The sequence below is a fragment of the Puma concolor genome, chromosome D4 (assembly GCF_028749965.1).
Source record: "Puma concolor isolate L17-30 chromosome D4, mPumCon1.1.hap2, whole genome shotgun sequence".
In the NCBI taxonomy this organism is placed as follows: domain Eukaryota; kingdom Metazoa; phylum Chordata; class Mammalia; order Carnivora; family Felidae; genus Puma; species Puma concolor.
Window position 1 is genome coordinate 61,959,723 of NC_141679.1, and position 15,843 is coordinate 61,975,565.

The window sequence follows — 15,843 nt, forward strand, 5'->3', positions numbered from 1 at the left end:
GTGGGTGACCCTCACGTCCCTTCCAACAAGGGTTTCTATATTTCTGGGCTATACCTGTGTAGCCTCTTGCAAACACTTTCTTTACTTTGGGCCTCATTTCCTCAGCTCTCTGGGAGGGTGACTCTGAGATCATGTCAGAGAATGCAGGTCAGGGAATGTTTGGACAGCTCTGTACACATGCATGGGGCTGTCACCACTTAGGGCTATAACTTTGTGTTTTAGAATGAGGAAACCTAGTGCTGGTTGTCAGCATGGCGGGTGTGAATTAGAATGAAATGGCTTTCAGATGTCACAGTGTTTTTTTAATGTGTATTTATTTTTGAGAGAGAGACAGAGTGTGAGCAGGGGAGGGACAGAGAGAGAGGGAGACACAGATTCTGAAGCAGGCTCCAGGCTCTGAACTGTCAGCACAGAGCCTGACATGGGGCTCGAACCTGTGAATCTCAAGATCGTGACCTGAGCTGAAGTCGGACACTTAACCAACTGAGCCACCCAGGTGCCCCCAGATGTCACTATTTTTTTTTTAATATTTATTTATTTTTGAGAGAGCATAAGCGGGGGAAGGGCACAGAGAGGAGGACAGAGGATCCGAAGTGGGCTCTGTGTGGACCGTCTGACAGCCGTGAGCCCAATGTGGGGCTCAAACTCACAAACCGGGACATCATGACCTGAGCTGAAGTCAGATGCTCAACCAACTAAGCCACCCAAGTGCCCCTAGATGTCACTATTTTTAAGAGACAATCTGGTGACCAGATAGGGTATATCAGCTTCTCAACAGCACTTGGTTACCCACGCTTTCAAAGCCTTGACTCGCGCTACAGGCGTGTGACCCATCACAGTGCTCCAGGGCTGGCCCGTGAGGGGAGGGCTGTGGGATCAGACTCAAGAGCACACTGGCGTCCAGAGGCCAGTGTGGACCTCGTCCAGTGGCCCAGTGGTCGTCAGCACTGCTTAACTGTCTCTTTATTTAGAGTCTGTGCATTCATTTATTGACTTACTCATGGACTCAGCACAGCAACTCAGGGCCTCAGTCCAGACACTTGGAGATAGAAATGGGCATGGCCTCGTTCCTATTCCCAAGGAGTTCACGGTTGAGGGGCAGGAAATAAGCTGTTTTCACTGATGTTTGTGAAACACTCTGTGTTCTGAGTTTATCTGACCCTATTCATACCACCTCTGTCTGGTACAAGGTGAATGGGCCCCAGTCTGTCGGTGAGGGTTGTGAGACCTCCAGAAACTTGTCTGCTGTTACATGCCTCGAGGAAGCAGAGCTGACTTTCGAACTGAGGCATGTGGGCCAGCAGAGCTCATGCTCTTGAACTTCCCTGAGAGTGTGGTGAGGTGGAAAGGTGTCAGACTGGGGGCCAGGAGGCCAGGGTTCTTTCCGGGGATGTCACTGACCCATGATATGTCCTGAGTGTCAATGTTACCATCTGTAAACAGAGGGAGGTAGACAACAGCTCTGGTTTTTTGTTTTTTTTTTTTTTAATTTTTTTTTTTCAACGTTTATTTATTTTTGGGACAGAGAGAGACAGAGCGTGAACGGGGGAGGGGCAGAGAGAGAGGGAGACACAGAATCTGAAACAGGCTCCAGGCTCTGAGCCATCAGCCCAGAGCCCGACGTGGGGCTCGAACTCCCAGACCGCGAGATCGTGACCTGGCTGAAGTCGGACACCCAACCGACTGCGCCACCCAGGCGCCCCAAGAGCTCTGGTTTTTAACCCTCTCGGTACATTAGAGACACCAGGACATTTTAAACGCTGCAGGTGTCTGAATCCACTGCTCGACCAATTGAGGAGCCCCTCCACCTGGGGTTCAAGCTCCCAGGAGATTCTACCATACAACTCACTGGAACCTACCCAGTGTATGGGTGTGATGTCATACATTGTGACTGCCAAAACACCAAGACCATATCCCCCCACAGTGACGCCACATCAGTGCAGCACATGTACATAGAACCAGCTCTCCTTTTTCCTTTTCAGAAACCTTTTATCATGGAAATTGTAAAAATTCACAAAAGGATTTAGAGTACTATAATAAGCCCCCCACATACCCGTGACCCTGTGTGAATAAATATCAACTTGCCCGTGTGCTTTATCTCCTCCACCTTCTTTGGCCATCTTTTTGGAGCAGAGATGGAGGCTGGAAATATGTTTAAGTAAATCCCAAATATGGCATCATCTAACTGGTAAATACTTTAATGCACATTGCTAATAGGTTGATCTGGGACTCCCCCCTCCAGCGTTAGCCACAATGCTGTCCATCAGTGGTCATTCTGATTGGATGTCATTATCCTTCTAACAACATTAACAATGGTTCCTTCGTATTGTCTGATACCCTAGTTGTTAAAAAATGCCTTTTTGCAATTAGTTTGTCTCTGGATCCCAACACTTACTACACACTGTGCTTGGCTGATGTGTTTCTTAAGCCTCTTTGGGTCTATGATTGTCTCTCACCTTCCTTTTTCTTTGTGCCATCAATTTGTTGGAGAAACTGGGTCATCTGTCCTTCGATCCCTTGTTTTTTCCACTTGGACAAGTTGGCACTCGAGGGCCTCCCCAGACCAGCTGTGTTGGTGGGAAGGTAGATTACTATTTCTGAGAAAGTTCTATGTCAACACATGTTAACAACCATAAAACGACATATTATTGATCCAGAAACTTCTGTTCTAGGAATTAATCCTAAAGGAGGTAGTCTTATATGTAAAAAAAACTGTGTACAAATTTGCTAATCTCAGTATTGCCCATAATAGAAAAGAATTGAACACGGTTTAACTAGACAACAGTAGGGGGTTGATTGAATAAAGTATATTCAAGTAATGGAACATCATGCAGCTATTAAAGTTATACTTCTTAGGAGTATTTAATGATGGGGGAAATACAACATAGTGTCAGGTGATAAAAGCTGGTTATAAACTTCAGTTACGTTGTGTGGTCTTAACTATTTAAAAGTTGGGGCCCCTGGGTGGCTTAGTCGGATAAGTGTCCAACTCTTGATCTCAGCTCAGGTCTTGATCTCAGGGTCATGACTTCAAGCCCCACATTGGGCTTTGCACTGGGCATGAAGCCTACTTAAAAAAAAAATAAGAAGAAGAATAGACACACACACAAACCCTGGAAGGAAATGCCCTCCCTGATCGTTAGTAGTTGTGGCCTCAAAGTGGCAGAACTGTGGAAGGATGGTAGGTTCCTAATACGGTTTGGTGTTTTCGCCATGAGCGTATGGCTTTTACAATGGGAATTTTTAAAAGCTCTAAGAAGAGTTGGGTCGGGGGGGGGGGGCGGGGGAGGGGGGAGGGAAAGACAAACACACAGTATTTCATCCTGGCACGTGACTAATAACAGATCACCCCTAAGTGCCTGTGTCAGGAACTGGCAATGAGGTGAAATGGAAGCCTCCATTTGAGCAAATGGTTTAAAAGCACAATAGGGACCAGTCAAGAGAGCACTCACTCTGGAACCTTATTAGGATCATTATGAATCTCAGAGTCAGCCAAAGCAGTGAGTGAAAGGGACATCCACATCTGGCCCTGCCGTAGACCTGTGACAAATTTCTCACCTGTATCTTTGGTTACTCATACATAAAATGGGGTCATAGTACTCGCGTCTCAGGTTGTGCTGGGGATTAAATGAATTAACACATGAAAAAGTTTACCTAGTGCATGGTACACACTCAACAAATTAGTATATCGAATTATTTTGCAGATGAGGCCCAGAGAGGTTAGGGGTCACACAGGGCCACATTGCTCCCGGGAGATGAGTAGGGGTGAAAACCTTGGTGTCTGCACTTTCTACCTTTGGTTTTTGCAGTGTCCACAACCACCCATCTTCAGACATGGGTCAGAAGTTGGTCAGCAAGGTCCATGCAGTTCAAATGAGGTCACTCCATTTCTAAGGTCTTCCCACTAGTCGTTTGGCAAATACTATTAAGAGCCTAGTGTCTTCTGGGTGTTAGGGACACAGCAGAGACTAGAGGGCCACACCTCTGTCTTCATGGGGCTCGCTGCAAGGCCCCTGGCCATCCTCAGCTTGCTAAACAGCTCACTCATCAGAGCTGAGCCGCTCCACGTCCCAAATGCATGGACCAGGTTTTAACCACATCTTTTTGTTTTAGGATCAGAGAGGGCATGTGGGAATGGAAGGGCAGGTTGGGCCCAAAGGGGAAAAGGCTGGTGCTGTGACCATTCTAGAGACCACACTAGATCTGGTCATGTGCCTTGAGCATGTTATTTGGGGTTAGTCAATTCTGGTCAAGGAAATAGCAGGAGTACTGAGAGGACTGAGCCCCAAAGAAACCAAATTGAGAGTCGGGGAGACCCACAAAAACATTGTGGGGCTCAATTCTTGCCACATCTTACCAACCAGTGACCTTGACCTCTGCAGCCAGTTTCTCCATCTGTAATCAGAGGGTCCTTCCAATTCTGGTGTTCTGTGGCTAGACTCCAGGCTCTGTCCCTGAATTTTTTCCTGGGAAAGCTTCAGGCAAACGGGAGCTTCAGAGACCTGGGTGTGCTTTTAGTAGTTGTAGAATTTTTGGAGAGATCTTTACCCCTTCTATGCTCCGGTTTCTCCATCTGTAAAACAGGGGTTGGGGCGCCTGGGTGGCGCAGTCGGTTAAGCGTCCGACTTCGGCCAGGTCACGATCTCGCGGTCCGTGAGTTCGAGCCCCGCGTCGGGCTCTGGGCTGATGGCTCAGAGCCTGGAGCCTGTTTCCGATTCTGTGTCTCCCTCTCTCTCTGCCCCTCCCCCGTTCATGCTCTGTCTCTCTCTGTCCCAAAAATAAATAAACGTTGAAAAAAAAAAAAATGTAAAACAGGGGTGGTGATGACTACCCCACACAGAAGTAGTCAGAATGAAATGAGGTGATGTTAGTGGAACTGCTTTGTCTGGTGTCTGTTACCACAGAAAAACAACAAACTCCTCCTTCTGAAGCAACAGTGAAGTTTAACTGTTGCCGAGGCGATATGCCCGCAGCAACCAGGGCCATGGCCCCCCGGGAGCCCCACATCCTGGGGAGGTCCTGCTCAGGGAGCCTACTCTGGCAATAGGCAGCAACCTGGCTGCCTCTGGAGACTCTTTGTCAGCCTGCTGGTCCTGGTACTCTGCCCTCCTCACCTTCCGCAGGGCTGAGGCTGTCTCCCAGGGTGGAGGGTGCTCTGGCCCTGATGCCTCATGAGGCTGCCTGTGAGGACATTGGGGAGGGTGGTGTCCTCACTTTGATCTGACCTCCTCAGTGGACTTTAGATGCCATCAGTGTTCTGGGGAGCAGTAAGGGAGTCAGAGGAGGACATCATACCACACGGGTTTTGTGCAGATTTACCGTTCATGTTTCCATTGCTTCCTGGGGCTCAGGCCATTCTGACACCTTTTTTGTCAGAGGAGGCAGGCCTATAGGCAAGACAGGCTACAGGGCTGGTGGGAAGGGCAGGGTGACCAGGACCTGCTTCAGAGGGAGGCATGCTGGGCCTGGCTACCAGGCTCTGGCAGGACCTAGATGGGGGGGGGGAGGGGGGGCCCTAGGTGACAGGGTGGGGAGGGTCCCTACTGCCTGGTTATTTCTACCATATCCACCTACCCTACACATGTGGTGCAGAAACAAAGGGCTCCTGAGCCCAGGGTGGGACAAGGTGCCCTTGGGCTGGCGCATGAAAACAAAGCCTTCTTCACCCCTGCAGAAGCTTCATCTTAAAGATGAGTGGTTTCTACAGAGAAGAGGAGGGACAGTTTTTTGTGGGGGGGGGGTGGTGCCTAGCACTCCACTGACCATCTCGTTCTCTTTAGGGTGAAGCTGGGGAGGGGCTTCCTGGCCACCCTGAACCTGTCAGGCCTACTGCAGCCACGGTGAGACCCCCTGTCCAGGTTCCTCACACACACAGTGTTAAGGGACTGGGGTTGCTGACAAGTAGCCACAGGCTAAGGATTCTACCTTTCTTTTATTTTTAAATTTTTTTTCAACGTTTCTGAGAGAGAGAGACAGCACAAGCGGTCGGGGGTCAGAGAGAGAGGGAGACACAGAAACCAAAGCAGACTCCAGGCTCTGAGCCTTCAGCACAGAGCCTGATGGAGGGCTTGAACCTGCAAATCATGGGATCATGACCTGAGCTGAAGTCTGGCGCTTAACCGACTGAGTCACCCAGGCGCCCCTAATGATTCTACCTTTCAATCCAAGATGCCTCCAGTGAGACCTCGGGGCTTTCACCTCTATCAGAACCCTCAGTGAGCTCAGGAGCAGAGTCTGTTTATGTCCCATTCATATCCTGCACCCTGAAGGACCCACGTGTCTGTCAACCACGTCCCAAACAGCTCGTCACCATCCCCCCAGACCCGCTCCTCCCTCAGGACGCTCCCATCTCTGGGAGTGGCACCCCATCTTCCTGGTCACCAATACAGAAATCAGGAAACAACCTGCAGTGGCCCTCTGCCTCCCATACCCCATCTGGTCAGTCTACAAGCCCCGAGTCTAGCTGTGCAGTGCCTCCTGGTCCCTCAGATGGTGGCAGCAGCCACCGTATCACTACCTCCCTTCTGCATGTGCACACCACTGCCGCCCCTCTAAACCCAGCCCAACTTCTCCTTGGAGCCTCTTAGCAGGTGCCCCACGGACGTTCCATGATTGAATTAAGCCTCTCCTGGTTCCTGTCTTCGGGAACTAAATACCAGAAAAGAGTTTCAGAAATTACCTTTGTTCTTTGGAGGAATTTGATGGCATTCAACAAGTATGCACTGAGTGTCTTCTTGGTACCGGATCTTATGCTAGATACTGGGCATCCAGAGGTATCTCAGGATCGGGCAGACCCTGGGTCTAGAGTCTAGAGGGGCTGACAGACACACACAACTGAGCTTCAAGTCAGGTGGCCCTGCTACCAAATCGAGACCTCAGTAGAGGTTAGTGGGGAACACAGAGTAGGGAGAGATGAATTCCACCTGGAAATGGGGTAGGTAAGAGGGCTTCATGGAGGAGGTGAGAGTGGAACTAGGCCTTGAAGGATGAGTAGGAGTTTGAAAGGCAGGAAGGGAGGCTGAGAAGATGTGAAAGAGCATAGTATGTTTGAGGACCTATTGGCTGTGCAGCGGGAGGTGGTGAGGGAGGAGGGGAGCAGTGGAGGGGGAAGTGGGAGAAAAGGCTGGAAGGAAAGTTGGCAGCAGCAGTTACTGGGCTACAGAATAAGGGAAGAGTTTTGGTGACGTGGCTGTCCTTGGAGTGGCAGGTGAAACCAAGTGGTGGGACTTTCTTCTCTCTCCAGGTGAGCGCTGAAGCCGAGGGCTCTGGCCTGAGCTGGGGATCAGACATCGGCTCTGGCTCTGGGGACCTCGTGCGCACTGAGGAGCTATTAAGAGTAAGTATGAGAATGACACTACCTGGTGCCTGGGATTGCCCTCTCGATAATCAGGAGGATTATACTTTCCCTCCACATTTGTATATGTTTGGCATTTTCCACTTCAGTCAGTTTTGTTTTAAGTGAATATGAGCCTTAGTTTATATTTAGGACCTCCACTTTCCCACTTGCCCCCTTTCCCTGGCATTCGGGGCTATTTCACAGCAAGTATGCCCATGACCTTCACCACTGCCTTGGCTCTGCCCCCATCCCCTTTACCGATGATACAGAACTGACTGCTGGCCTCTTCTCTAGGTAGCATTTAGCACTTGGCTTCCAGGCCCTTCTTGAAATCCTCCCTACCCTGATGCAACCCCTACTACCAGTTCAGACCACTCCTTCTCCCTCTTTGCTCCTGCTCCCCCAGCCTTCAGTGCAAGGCGGGGCCCCCATCATCCCTGGTTCCTGGGAAGCACCTCTCTTCTCCAGCTGCAGCTGATGGCTTTGTTCCAGGGCCCCAACCTCCCCGCCAGCCCTTCGTCTGAGTCCCAGTGCTGAATCCCTACCTAGAACACTCCACTCAGTTACCCATCTGCCTCCTCCTCAGGATAGGGAAGGAAGGGTTCTGGACTCGCTGGATAAGTGGAGTGGGAGTCACATGGGTCTTCCAGGCTGGTGGGATCAGCCAACCCAGCCAGAAGCGAAAAGAGACTAGTACACTGCAGAGTAGTATATAACCCTTTTAATAAGGGTTAACAACAGGCAGTTTTTGACCACTCTGCCAGGTAATCAGAAAACTAAGCCAGAGCACCTCTGAAAATTCCAACTGATTGGATTTTTATTATATATATATATATACACACACACACACACATATATATATGTGTATATATATATGTATATATATGGAGAAAACATGAGATAATGGGCTCAGAAAGACTTGGGTTAAAATCCCAGCTTTTCCAATAATTAGCTGTGAGTGGGTGAGCTCAAACCAAGCTACAATATCCTACTGAGCCTTAGTTCCCCATCAGCTAAGTGGGAACACCAGTCTCTACTTACAGTGTTACTGTGAGGAAAAGAGAGAATGGGTGGAACATATATGTTCTGATGTTCTGTATATGTTTATCCCCTCCCCCGCTGTTTCTTTTCTTTTCTTTTTTCTAATAATTTATTGTCAAGTTAGCTAACATACAGTGTATACAGTGTGCTCTTGGTTTTGGGGGTAGATTCCCCCGACTCATCACTTACATACAACACCCAGTGCTCATCCCAACAAGTGCCCTCCTCAGTGCCCATCACCAACTTTCTCTCTGTTCCCCCCCACCCCAAATCAACCTTCAGTTCGTTCTCCACACTCAAGAGTCTCTTATGGTTTGCCTCCCTCTCTGTTTGAAACTATTTTTTCTCCTTCCCTCCCCACCATGGTCTTCTGTTAAGTTTCTCAAGTTCCACATGTGAGTGAAAACATATGATATGTCTTTCTCCCCTGCTGTTTCTTAACAGAGTATCTGCCTTTTAGGGTCCCCCAGGTCCCCCGGGCCCACCCGGCTCACCTGGGATTCCAGGAAAACCAGGAACTGATGTTTTCATGGGACCCCCTGGATCGCCTGGAAAGGATGGAGCTGCTGGTGAACCTGGGCCCCCGGTGAGCCCCTGGGGTCATTTCCCCCCTCTCCGTGGCCATGAGACTTCCTCTATCCAAGGAGGGGTGTACAGACCCCATACCCCAGCATGAAGACTCATGATAGAGAGCGAGCAGCTAGCTAACATTTGTAAACAAAAGTCCTCCTCAGCTGAGTCATTACTAAGGCTCATAAGAAGCAGAAGCCGAGAAACACACCATCCTCTACACTGTTTTGCAGCTTTATCTTAGTGTAGGAAATGCAGACTCGTGGAATCTTGGAATTATAGGACATATCAAAGTGCTGGGCCTGGGGCAGGGGGTCCTTAGAGACCCTCTAGTCTGACTCAACCTCCTGTTCCCCCTCAGAGGGGAAAATGCAACCCAGAGAATGAAGGACACTCATCCAGGGGTACACAGCCAGCAGTGGCCATGCTGGGGCCAGGGACCAGCATTCCACCCTGGACCAACACAACGCTCCTGGACCCACTGGCCTCACCTGCTCGGTCCTCCCAGCCCTGGCCTCCTTTTCCAAGAAAGGTTCATGCTTGATTCTTATCAGAGATGTTATGAGCTGATTGTCGCTGATGTTCTCCAGGGCCCTGAGGGACAGCCTGGACCCGATGGAGCCTCCGGCCTTCCTGGGATGAAGGGGGAGAAGGTACGGGCAGGGGGGGTTTCAACACATGGGGGCCACCAGGCTCACACTGCCTGTCTCTGACCTCTGGGCCTGTCCTTGCCTCTTAGGTGAAGGACCCTTTCTGATCCCCTCCTAATCCTCTCTCTGCTGGATGTCCCCATCCCAGGGCTCTTGATGCCCAAACCTGAGCTCAGCATCTCCAGCTTTAGTGAATGGTGCTGCCATCTACCCAGTCATGAGGATGCAAAGGCAGAATCTCTAACCCCTTCTTCCTCTCTTTTCCTGCCGTGCCCCACCTGTTGCTAGGACTGGCCCACCTGACAGTCACCTCTCTTGCCTGTCTCCACCCTGATCTGATGTTCACCTCTCCTGGTCCACATGATGGCATCAGGCTTCTCGCCAGTGTCCCATCTCCCCACCTGTAACCCAGCTTCTGCCCGCCTGCCGCACCTGTCCATCTTCCTGCTTCAGGCTCTCTCCAGTCACAGCCCTCTCCACTGAGAAGGCACCGAACCCTGACTGTGTGCAGACCTGCCTTCCCAGCTCCATCTCCTGCTGCTCCCTCACGTGGCTTCTGGGTCAACCAGCAGCACTACTGATGTGCTGTGGGCATGCTCTTCCTGGACAGCTCCCTGGCCTTTGCACATGCTTTCTCCCCATCTCTGGTGATCTTTCCCTTTTCTCATCCTCCAAGGGCCAGTTCGGATATATCCTCTGAGAAGCCCTTTCAGACTCCCTATTAGCAGAAGGGAGCCCTCCTTCCTGCGCTTTCCGTTAGCACGGTATTTGTTCTGCTGGGACTCCTCTTAGCCAATGTTAGCTTACCTGTGCCCCCACCCCTCCCCTGACAAACAGCACTAGCACTGTCTGTGTGTCCTTAGTTTCTGGCTCAGGCCCCTGTTAGCGTTTGGTTAGCGAATCTGCTGCTCCCTTCACTCTCTTCATTCTCTGTAAGCCTGTCTCTCTTCGGTCTGCAAACCCCACGTGGTGCCTTGGGGGCGGGGTTCCTGCCCCTACAGTGTTCCCATCCGGGGTTGATGAGATAAGCCAAGTCCCCTGCAAAGGAGGGCAATAAAGATAAGGTAAGCCTCCATGTGGTGATACAGGCAGGCATGAGTGTAACTGGGGTTCAGAGGAGGAAGGGTCCCTCCCAGCTGGGATAAGGACCAAGGTCTTCTGTGTGCTCCACGGCATGAAGTCGTGGAAAATGTCAACTCCCTAGACATCACCATCTTCACGGAACTGAATTTCCAGTTTCCGACAGCTCTCAAGTGTGTTTATTTTAATTGAAACAGTAACTCGATTTTCGCGGAAACCTCCTTTCTCAGAAAAAGAAGAAAGAAACGGTTGTCAAGCTGTATAGAACTCTCTACAAGTACCGACTATTTCATAAGAAATTAGATTCTTCGGGAAACATCACAGACCCACACTGTTCCTCCCTGTCCTTCTTGCCAGCTCTCCTGCACCCGCCCCCACATGCCCCTCCCTTGCTCGTCTGGCATTTAAAAATACCCGTGCCCACATCCGCACGCTGACACCAAAGTAAGCACGCTCTGCACTGTTCAGGGGAGCAGCCGTGCACAGGGTGGCAGGCTTGTATAGGATGATTGTTGGAGATCAATTACATTCCCCACCTCCACCCCCCAAAATTTGCTGTGAGTCCTAATTCATTGCACTATGTGCATAAGATGCTTTCTGGTCAAGTAAAAGCAGATTCTAGAAGGACTTGGAAACTTACATCTGGAGAGCTCAAAGGAATCGTTGCAGATGACATTTACCTAAAAATAACTTTTAAAAGCCAAAAGTAAACCAAGGAGCATAGTATGGATGTAAAATAATAGAAATGTACTACAGAAAATGAGCAGTCTCTGGGAGGGAACCCAGCATAAGATCCAATGATACAGCTGATCCTTGACTCCCCTCCACAATATCTGTACTTCAGGCTTGCACAACTCCAAGGGACTCATTTCTTGCCAGGAAGTGCCTTCCGCAGTTGCATGGATTCTTGTAAGGAGATCTTTTCTCATGCTGCTCAGAAAGCAGCCTCCTTCTCACTTACAGGGCGCATAGACCAGTCTGGGCAGTTGTCTAAAAGGGAGTTTTTTCCCAGAGAATGAAGTCCAAGCTTATCTGACTGGAAAAAAAATATTGTCATATATAATCATTATTTTCAAATGTAGGATTGTTATCAAAATGTGGATGGTCATTAAGAATTCTTGAAATAAATAGTTTATTTTATGTTGAGTTCCATGATAGGAGTACTCCTTAATTTATTTTCCCAAAATTAAGATGAACAGCTACTCTGAGATCTTTAGCCCATGAAGGAACAGGCGAAGAGTATCCTGCTTTCTCAGCTACTGAATGTTCCTGGAAAGGATGCTGAAGAACGTGCCGGAGACGCGTCTCTATGACATTCCTTTCTGCTTTTTGCATTGCACACTGTGACAGCCGGATCTGCAGCACACATGTAGCATTTACTATTGTCACTCTTTTCCTTCGTTCACACTCTGAATGATTCATTGTATTCTTCAGTGTCAAAAGGTGCTGGGACACCGAGGCAGAAAAGAGCTTGTGTTTTGACATTTTCTTCAGTGTCCAGAATTGCTGAGGGACGTGGAGTTCCCCGTAACGGGCTTTGAGTGATCTCACTGAGCCACCGAAATGTCAGTGTTGGGCCTTATAAAGCAGATTCTGTCTTCCCCATGGATGAGAAGAAATGCAAGTAATTCATCATCGCCTTCCCTTTCTCTACGTAACCCCAGTTTGGCTTTGAGCAATTGTCTAAATCTTACACACTAAAAACAGGGTGCCCCTTAAGAACCTAAGTGGTGGGTACATCATAATCGGGTGTCAGGATATTTTCCTGACTCCTTCTTTTGTGAATCCTCAGAGATTCTCCCATTGGAGGCCCCCAACCACAGTCCCCTGATGTAGGGTCATATCTCCTGTGGTTGACCACTCCTGGCCACCAGTTCCCTCTGGTCCTCCCCTCTGCTCAGAACTCACAGCTGGCTTCATTCTATGGTACCCACATGCGTTTAACAAGGATCCAGTAATGGGTTTGGAGCTCGTAACAGCTTATTTCAATTAAAAATTCCAATATTGGCCCGATTTCCTATTTCATATCTCCTTTAACCATCGGATGTGTTTGGTACAAAATCAGGATTATGGGCCTCCATAAAACCAAATAGAACAAGGTCAATTGTAATTGTAACTAATTGAAGTTACCGATGTAACAAACACCATGAGCAAAAGTGACAGACAGCCACAAGGCAGTAAGTTGTGCCATCTGAGATACCACAACAGAAAACGACAGTGCATGTATTTATTAGGTTTTTTGATGTTCCTGTATGTTGAAGTCTAATAATGTCCTTGGCAAATCTGATAACTATAATGAGCAGAAATTTCTAATGCATTCTGAAGCATGATTTTGTAGCACTCCTGCACCTCATTCTTTTACAGTATTTCCCTTGTAGAACTGACCTCTCCACACTTCATCTCCACAATCAGACCTGCAGCTTGGCTGGCTGAAATTGTAAGACACACAAGCCTCACACTGAGGAATTGGATATAGGTCTGCCATTATCATTTTGGGAGCAGAGAGTCTTTGCTGACTCTTGTAATTGGAGTTTCCCAGTTTTCACTCTATCTGTTCGTGTAAATTCCAGTTAAGACGAGCACTCCCATCCCCAAGCTGATCTGCTCAGATTTCAAAATGGTGGCCACCAAATCTGTGAGCCAATGGAATGGGTCTAAATACTACCTTTTTGCATGTACAAGCTGGATAAAATCATCTGCTTCTGAAACTGGTAACTCAAGGTCCAAAATATCTTCTAGACTTCCTCTGAAACTGCTACAAGACATACTCTTAATTTGAAGAGCTGGGAAGGCAATTTAAAAAAAGACAGTTTTTCACTTTCCAAACATAATTTTCTTTAACAGGCTCAGCTGGCAACGCAACAATAAGGTTTTCAGAGAATAGAGTCCAGAAGTCAAGAGATGAAGCTAATTTAACTTCTCTCTCACAATTTCCCTGACTGTGATTTGACTTGTTACTGGAAAGGTGCATACGGTTGGCACTTCCTTCAAGGACAGATTGCGACAGGCAGCAGATGATGGCACGGCTGGTCACGCCCAAGAAATGCAGGCGCAGAAACCGCAGCCTCCAGATTAGGCAGCAAAACTGGAACCCGATTGTTTTTGTTTCTGCCCATGGTAAATGGTCACAGGTAGTTTCTCCTGGGTCAAGCGGGCAGGCAGAGAAGCCTCTGAGCCCAGCCACCACTGCTTCCTTTGCCGAAGCACCCCTTCCCCTCCCTGCACCTGCTAATGCCCTGGGCGACTGCAGCCTGATTGTGACAAGGCGCATCTCTTGTTATTCAGCCCTTACAGATGGCTTCCTTTCAACAGTTCATGTATTTTTATTTCTAAGGTCTCTGATTCATTCTTTCATATAAGCATTGTGCTCATTTCATAATAATTTGTCCATGTTTCATGGCTGTAATAGCCTCCCTTTTCTCCCTGAGAATATGTATTGTACGCTTAAAGTCCTAATAAGGTTGTGTTCTTCACGCTCCTTCCTTGGGCATACATTCTATTGCCAGCACTGCTGCCTGTCTTTCTTAAATGTTTATTTTTATTTTATTTTATTTTATTTATTTTAGTTTTTATTTTTGTATGCCTCTCTTTGATAGTGTTGCTCTCCCTCTGATATGTGTTGTTTCTTCCTCGTGTGTTTGCTTTCAAAGTTGGAATCTCTCTTTGGTCTGTTTTCTGCCTCTGTTCATACAGATTGTTGGGGAGTTGGGCAGTGGCTACTTCTGAGGCTTGCAGGTTTCAGTGGGTTTCAGGATGGGGGCAGTGGGGTGTGCCATCAGTCAGGGCACCTCAGCAGCTGGTCTTAGGAGTTTGGGGTAGCCCTGGATCTCCCAGGATTCCCTAGCCACTCGGGGCTCTGCCCGATGCCCTGGCTCCAGTAAACAGCTCTTATTGTTCTAGGAGTGGGGGCTGGGAGGTGAGGGGGAATGGGCAGGGCTGGCTGGCTTTCCTGCTCCGGAATTTCGACCTATCTGCCCATCAGCACCACACCCTGCCCCTCGCTTCCACTGCTACTTCTGCAGGATACTTTTTCCCCTGTGCTTTCTCTCCACTACTGAAGTCTGTGGCTTCAGCTTTCTGTATTTTCCTTTTGGTATTCCTCACTATTTTCAGATTCAGTGTCATTCACCGTCTTATTTTTGAGCATGTTATTTTGGAACTAGCCACTTTGTCCTTCCTATGGATTTGATATTGGAAGGGCAATCCAACCTAGAATAAGAGGGGACTGGGGAAGGGCACAGCCTTAGATGGTGGGTACATCATAATCAGGTATCAGGATGTTTTCCTGACTCCTTTGGTGAGTCCTCAGAGTTTCTCCCATTGGAGGCCCCCAACCACAGTCCCCTGATGTAGGGCCATATCTCCTGTGGTTGACCACTCCTGGCCACCAGTTACCGTTGGTTCTGCCCTCTGCTCAGAGCTCACAGCCGGCTCCATTCTGTGGGACCCACATGTTACCCCCCAGAAAACCTATTTTGTGGCCCCCATTAGGGGTATACATGTAACCTGCTTTAGAGAAACACTCCCCAACCCCATTCTGGGGCCACTCCAGCCAGCCTTTTGTCTTTAGATATTTCCGGAAGAAAGACAGTCACCAGTTCACAATTCTCCAAAAGTCTAGGGAATACATATCAAGTTTTTGAAGTCCCTTTCTTGGCCTCAAGTAGCAGACCTATCTCTTTATTTCCAACATGGGAGGGGTGGGGTAAGGGACCCGCCAGTACACAGATAATTCTCCAAGGGAATTCTTCTTCTGCAGTCTCTCCCTGGTTAATCTCCAACTTCTCCTTTTTACTCTTAAGGTAGGTAATGAGCTAAGAGTTGAAAAATGGATTTTTCAAGTCAGCTCATCTAATAACCTGTTACTCGAGAGCCTCTAATTCTGCATTTTCTTTGGAATATACCTACTGAAATATATATTAATTGGGCCTTTTTCTTGCTTTTTTTTTTTCCCCCTCAGGGAGCAAGAGGGCCTAATGGGTCAGCCGGTGAAAAGGTAAAAAAAAGAAAGAAAGAAAAAGAGAAAGCTTTCTTATTCTTCCCCTTTCTCTGGGTTTACTATAATTGGACTGCTGAGTATATAAGCATCGGGGAGAGAAACACATCTCTCAGATGTGTTCGCAGAGAGAAACACATCTCAGGAACTGTTCTGGGACCGCAGACCCA

General features: G+C 48.5%; 1 protein-coding gene across 1 annotated transcript in view; it reads left to right on the forward strand.

Moving 5' to 3' along the window:
* COL15A1 (collagen type XV alpha 1 chain) overlaps positions 1–15,843 on the forward strand; it is a 109,941-nt gene that overhangs the window by 59,392 nt on the left and 34,706 nt on the right. Inside the window, exons 12-16 of the mRNA XM_025919598.2 lie at positions 5,781–5,840; positions 7,244–7,336; positions 8,838–8,963; positions 9,538–9,600; positions 15,638–15,673. Coding sequence (XP_025775383.1) covers positions 5,781–5,840; positions 7,244–7,336; positions 8,838–8,963; positions 9,538–9,600; positions 15,638–15,673 — 378 coding nt within the window. The remainder of the gene's footprint in view (positions 1–5,780; positions 5,841–7,243; positions 7,337–8,837; positions 8,964–9,537; positions 9,601–15,637; positions 15,674–15,843) is intronic.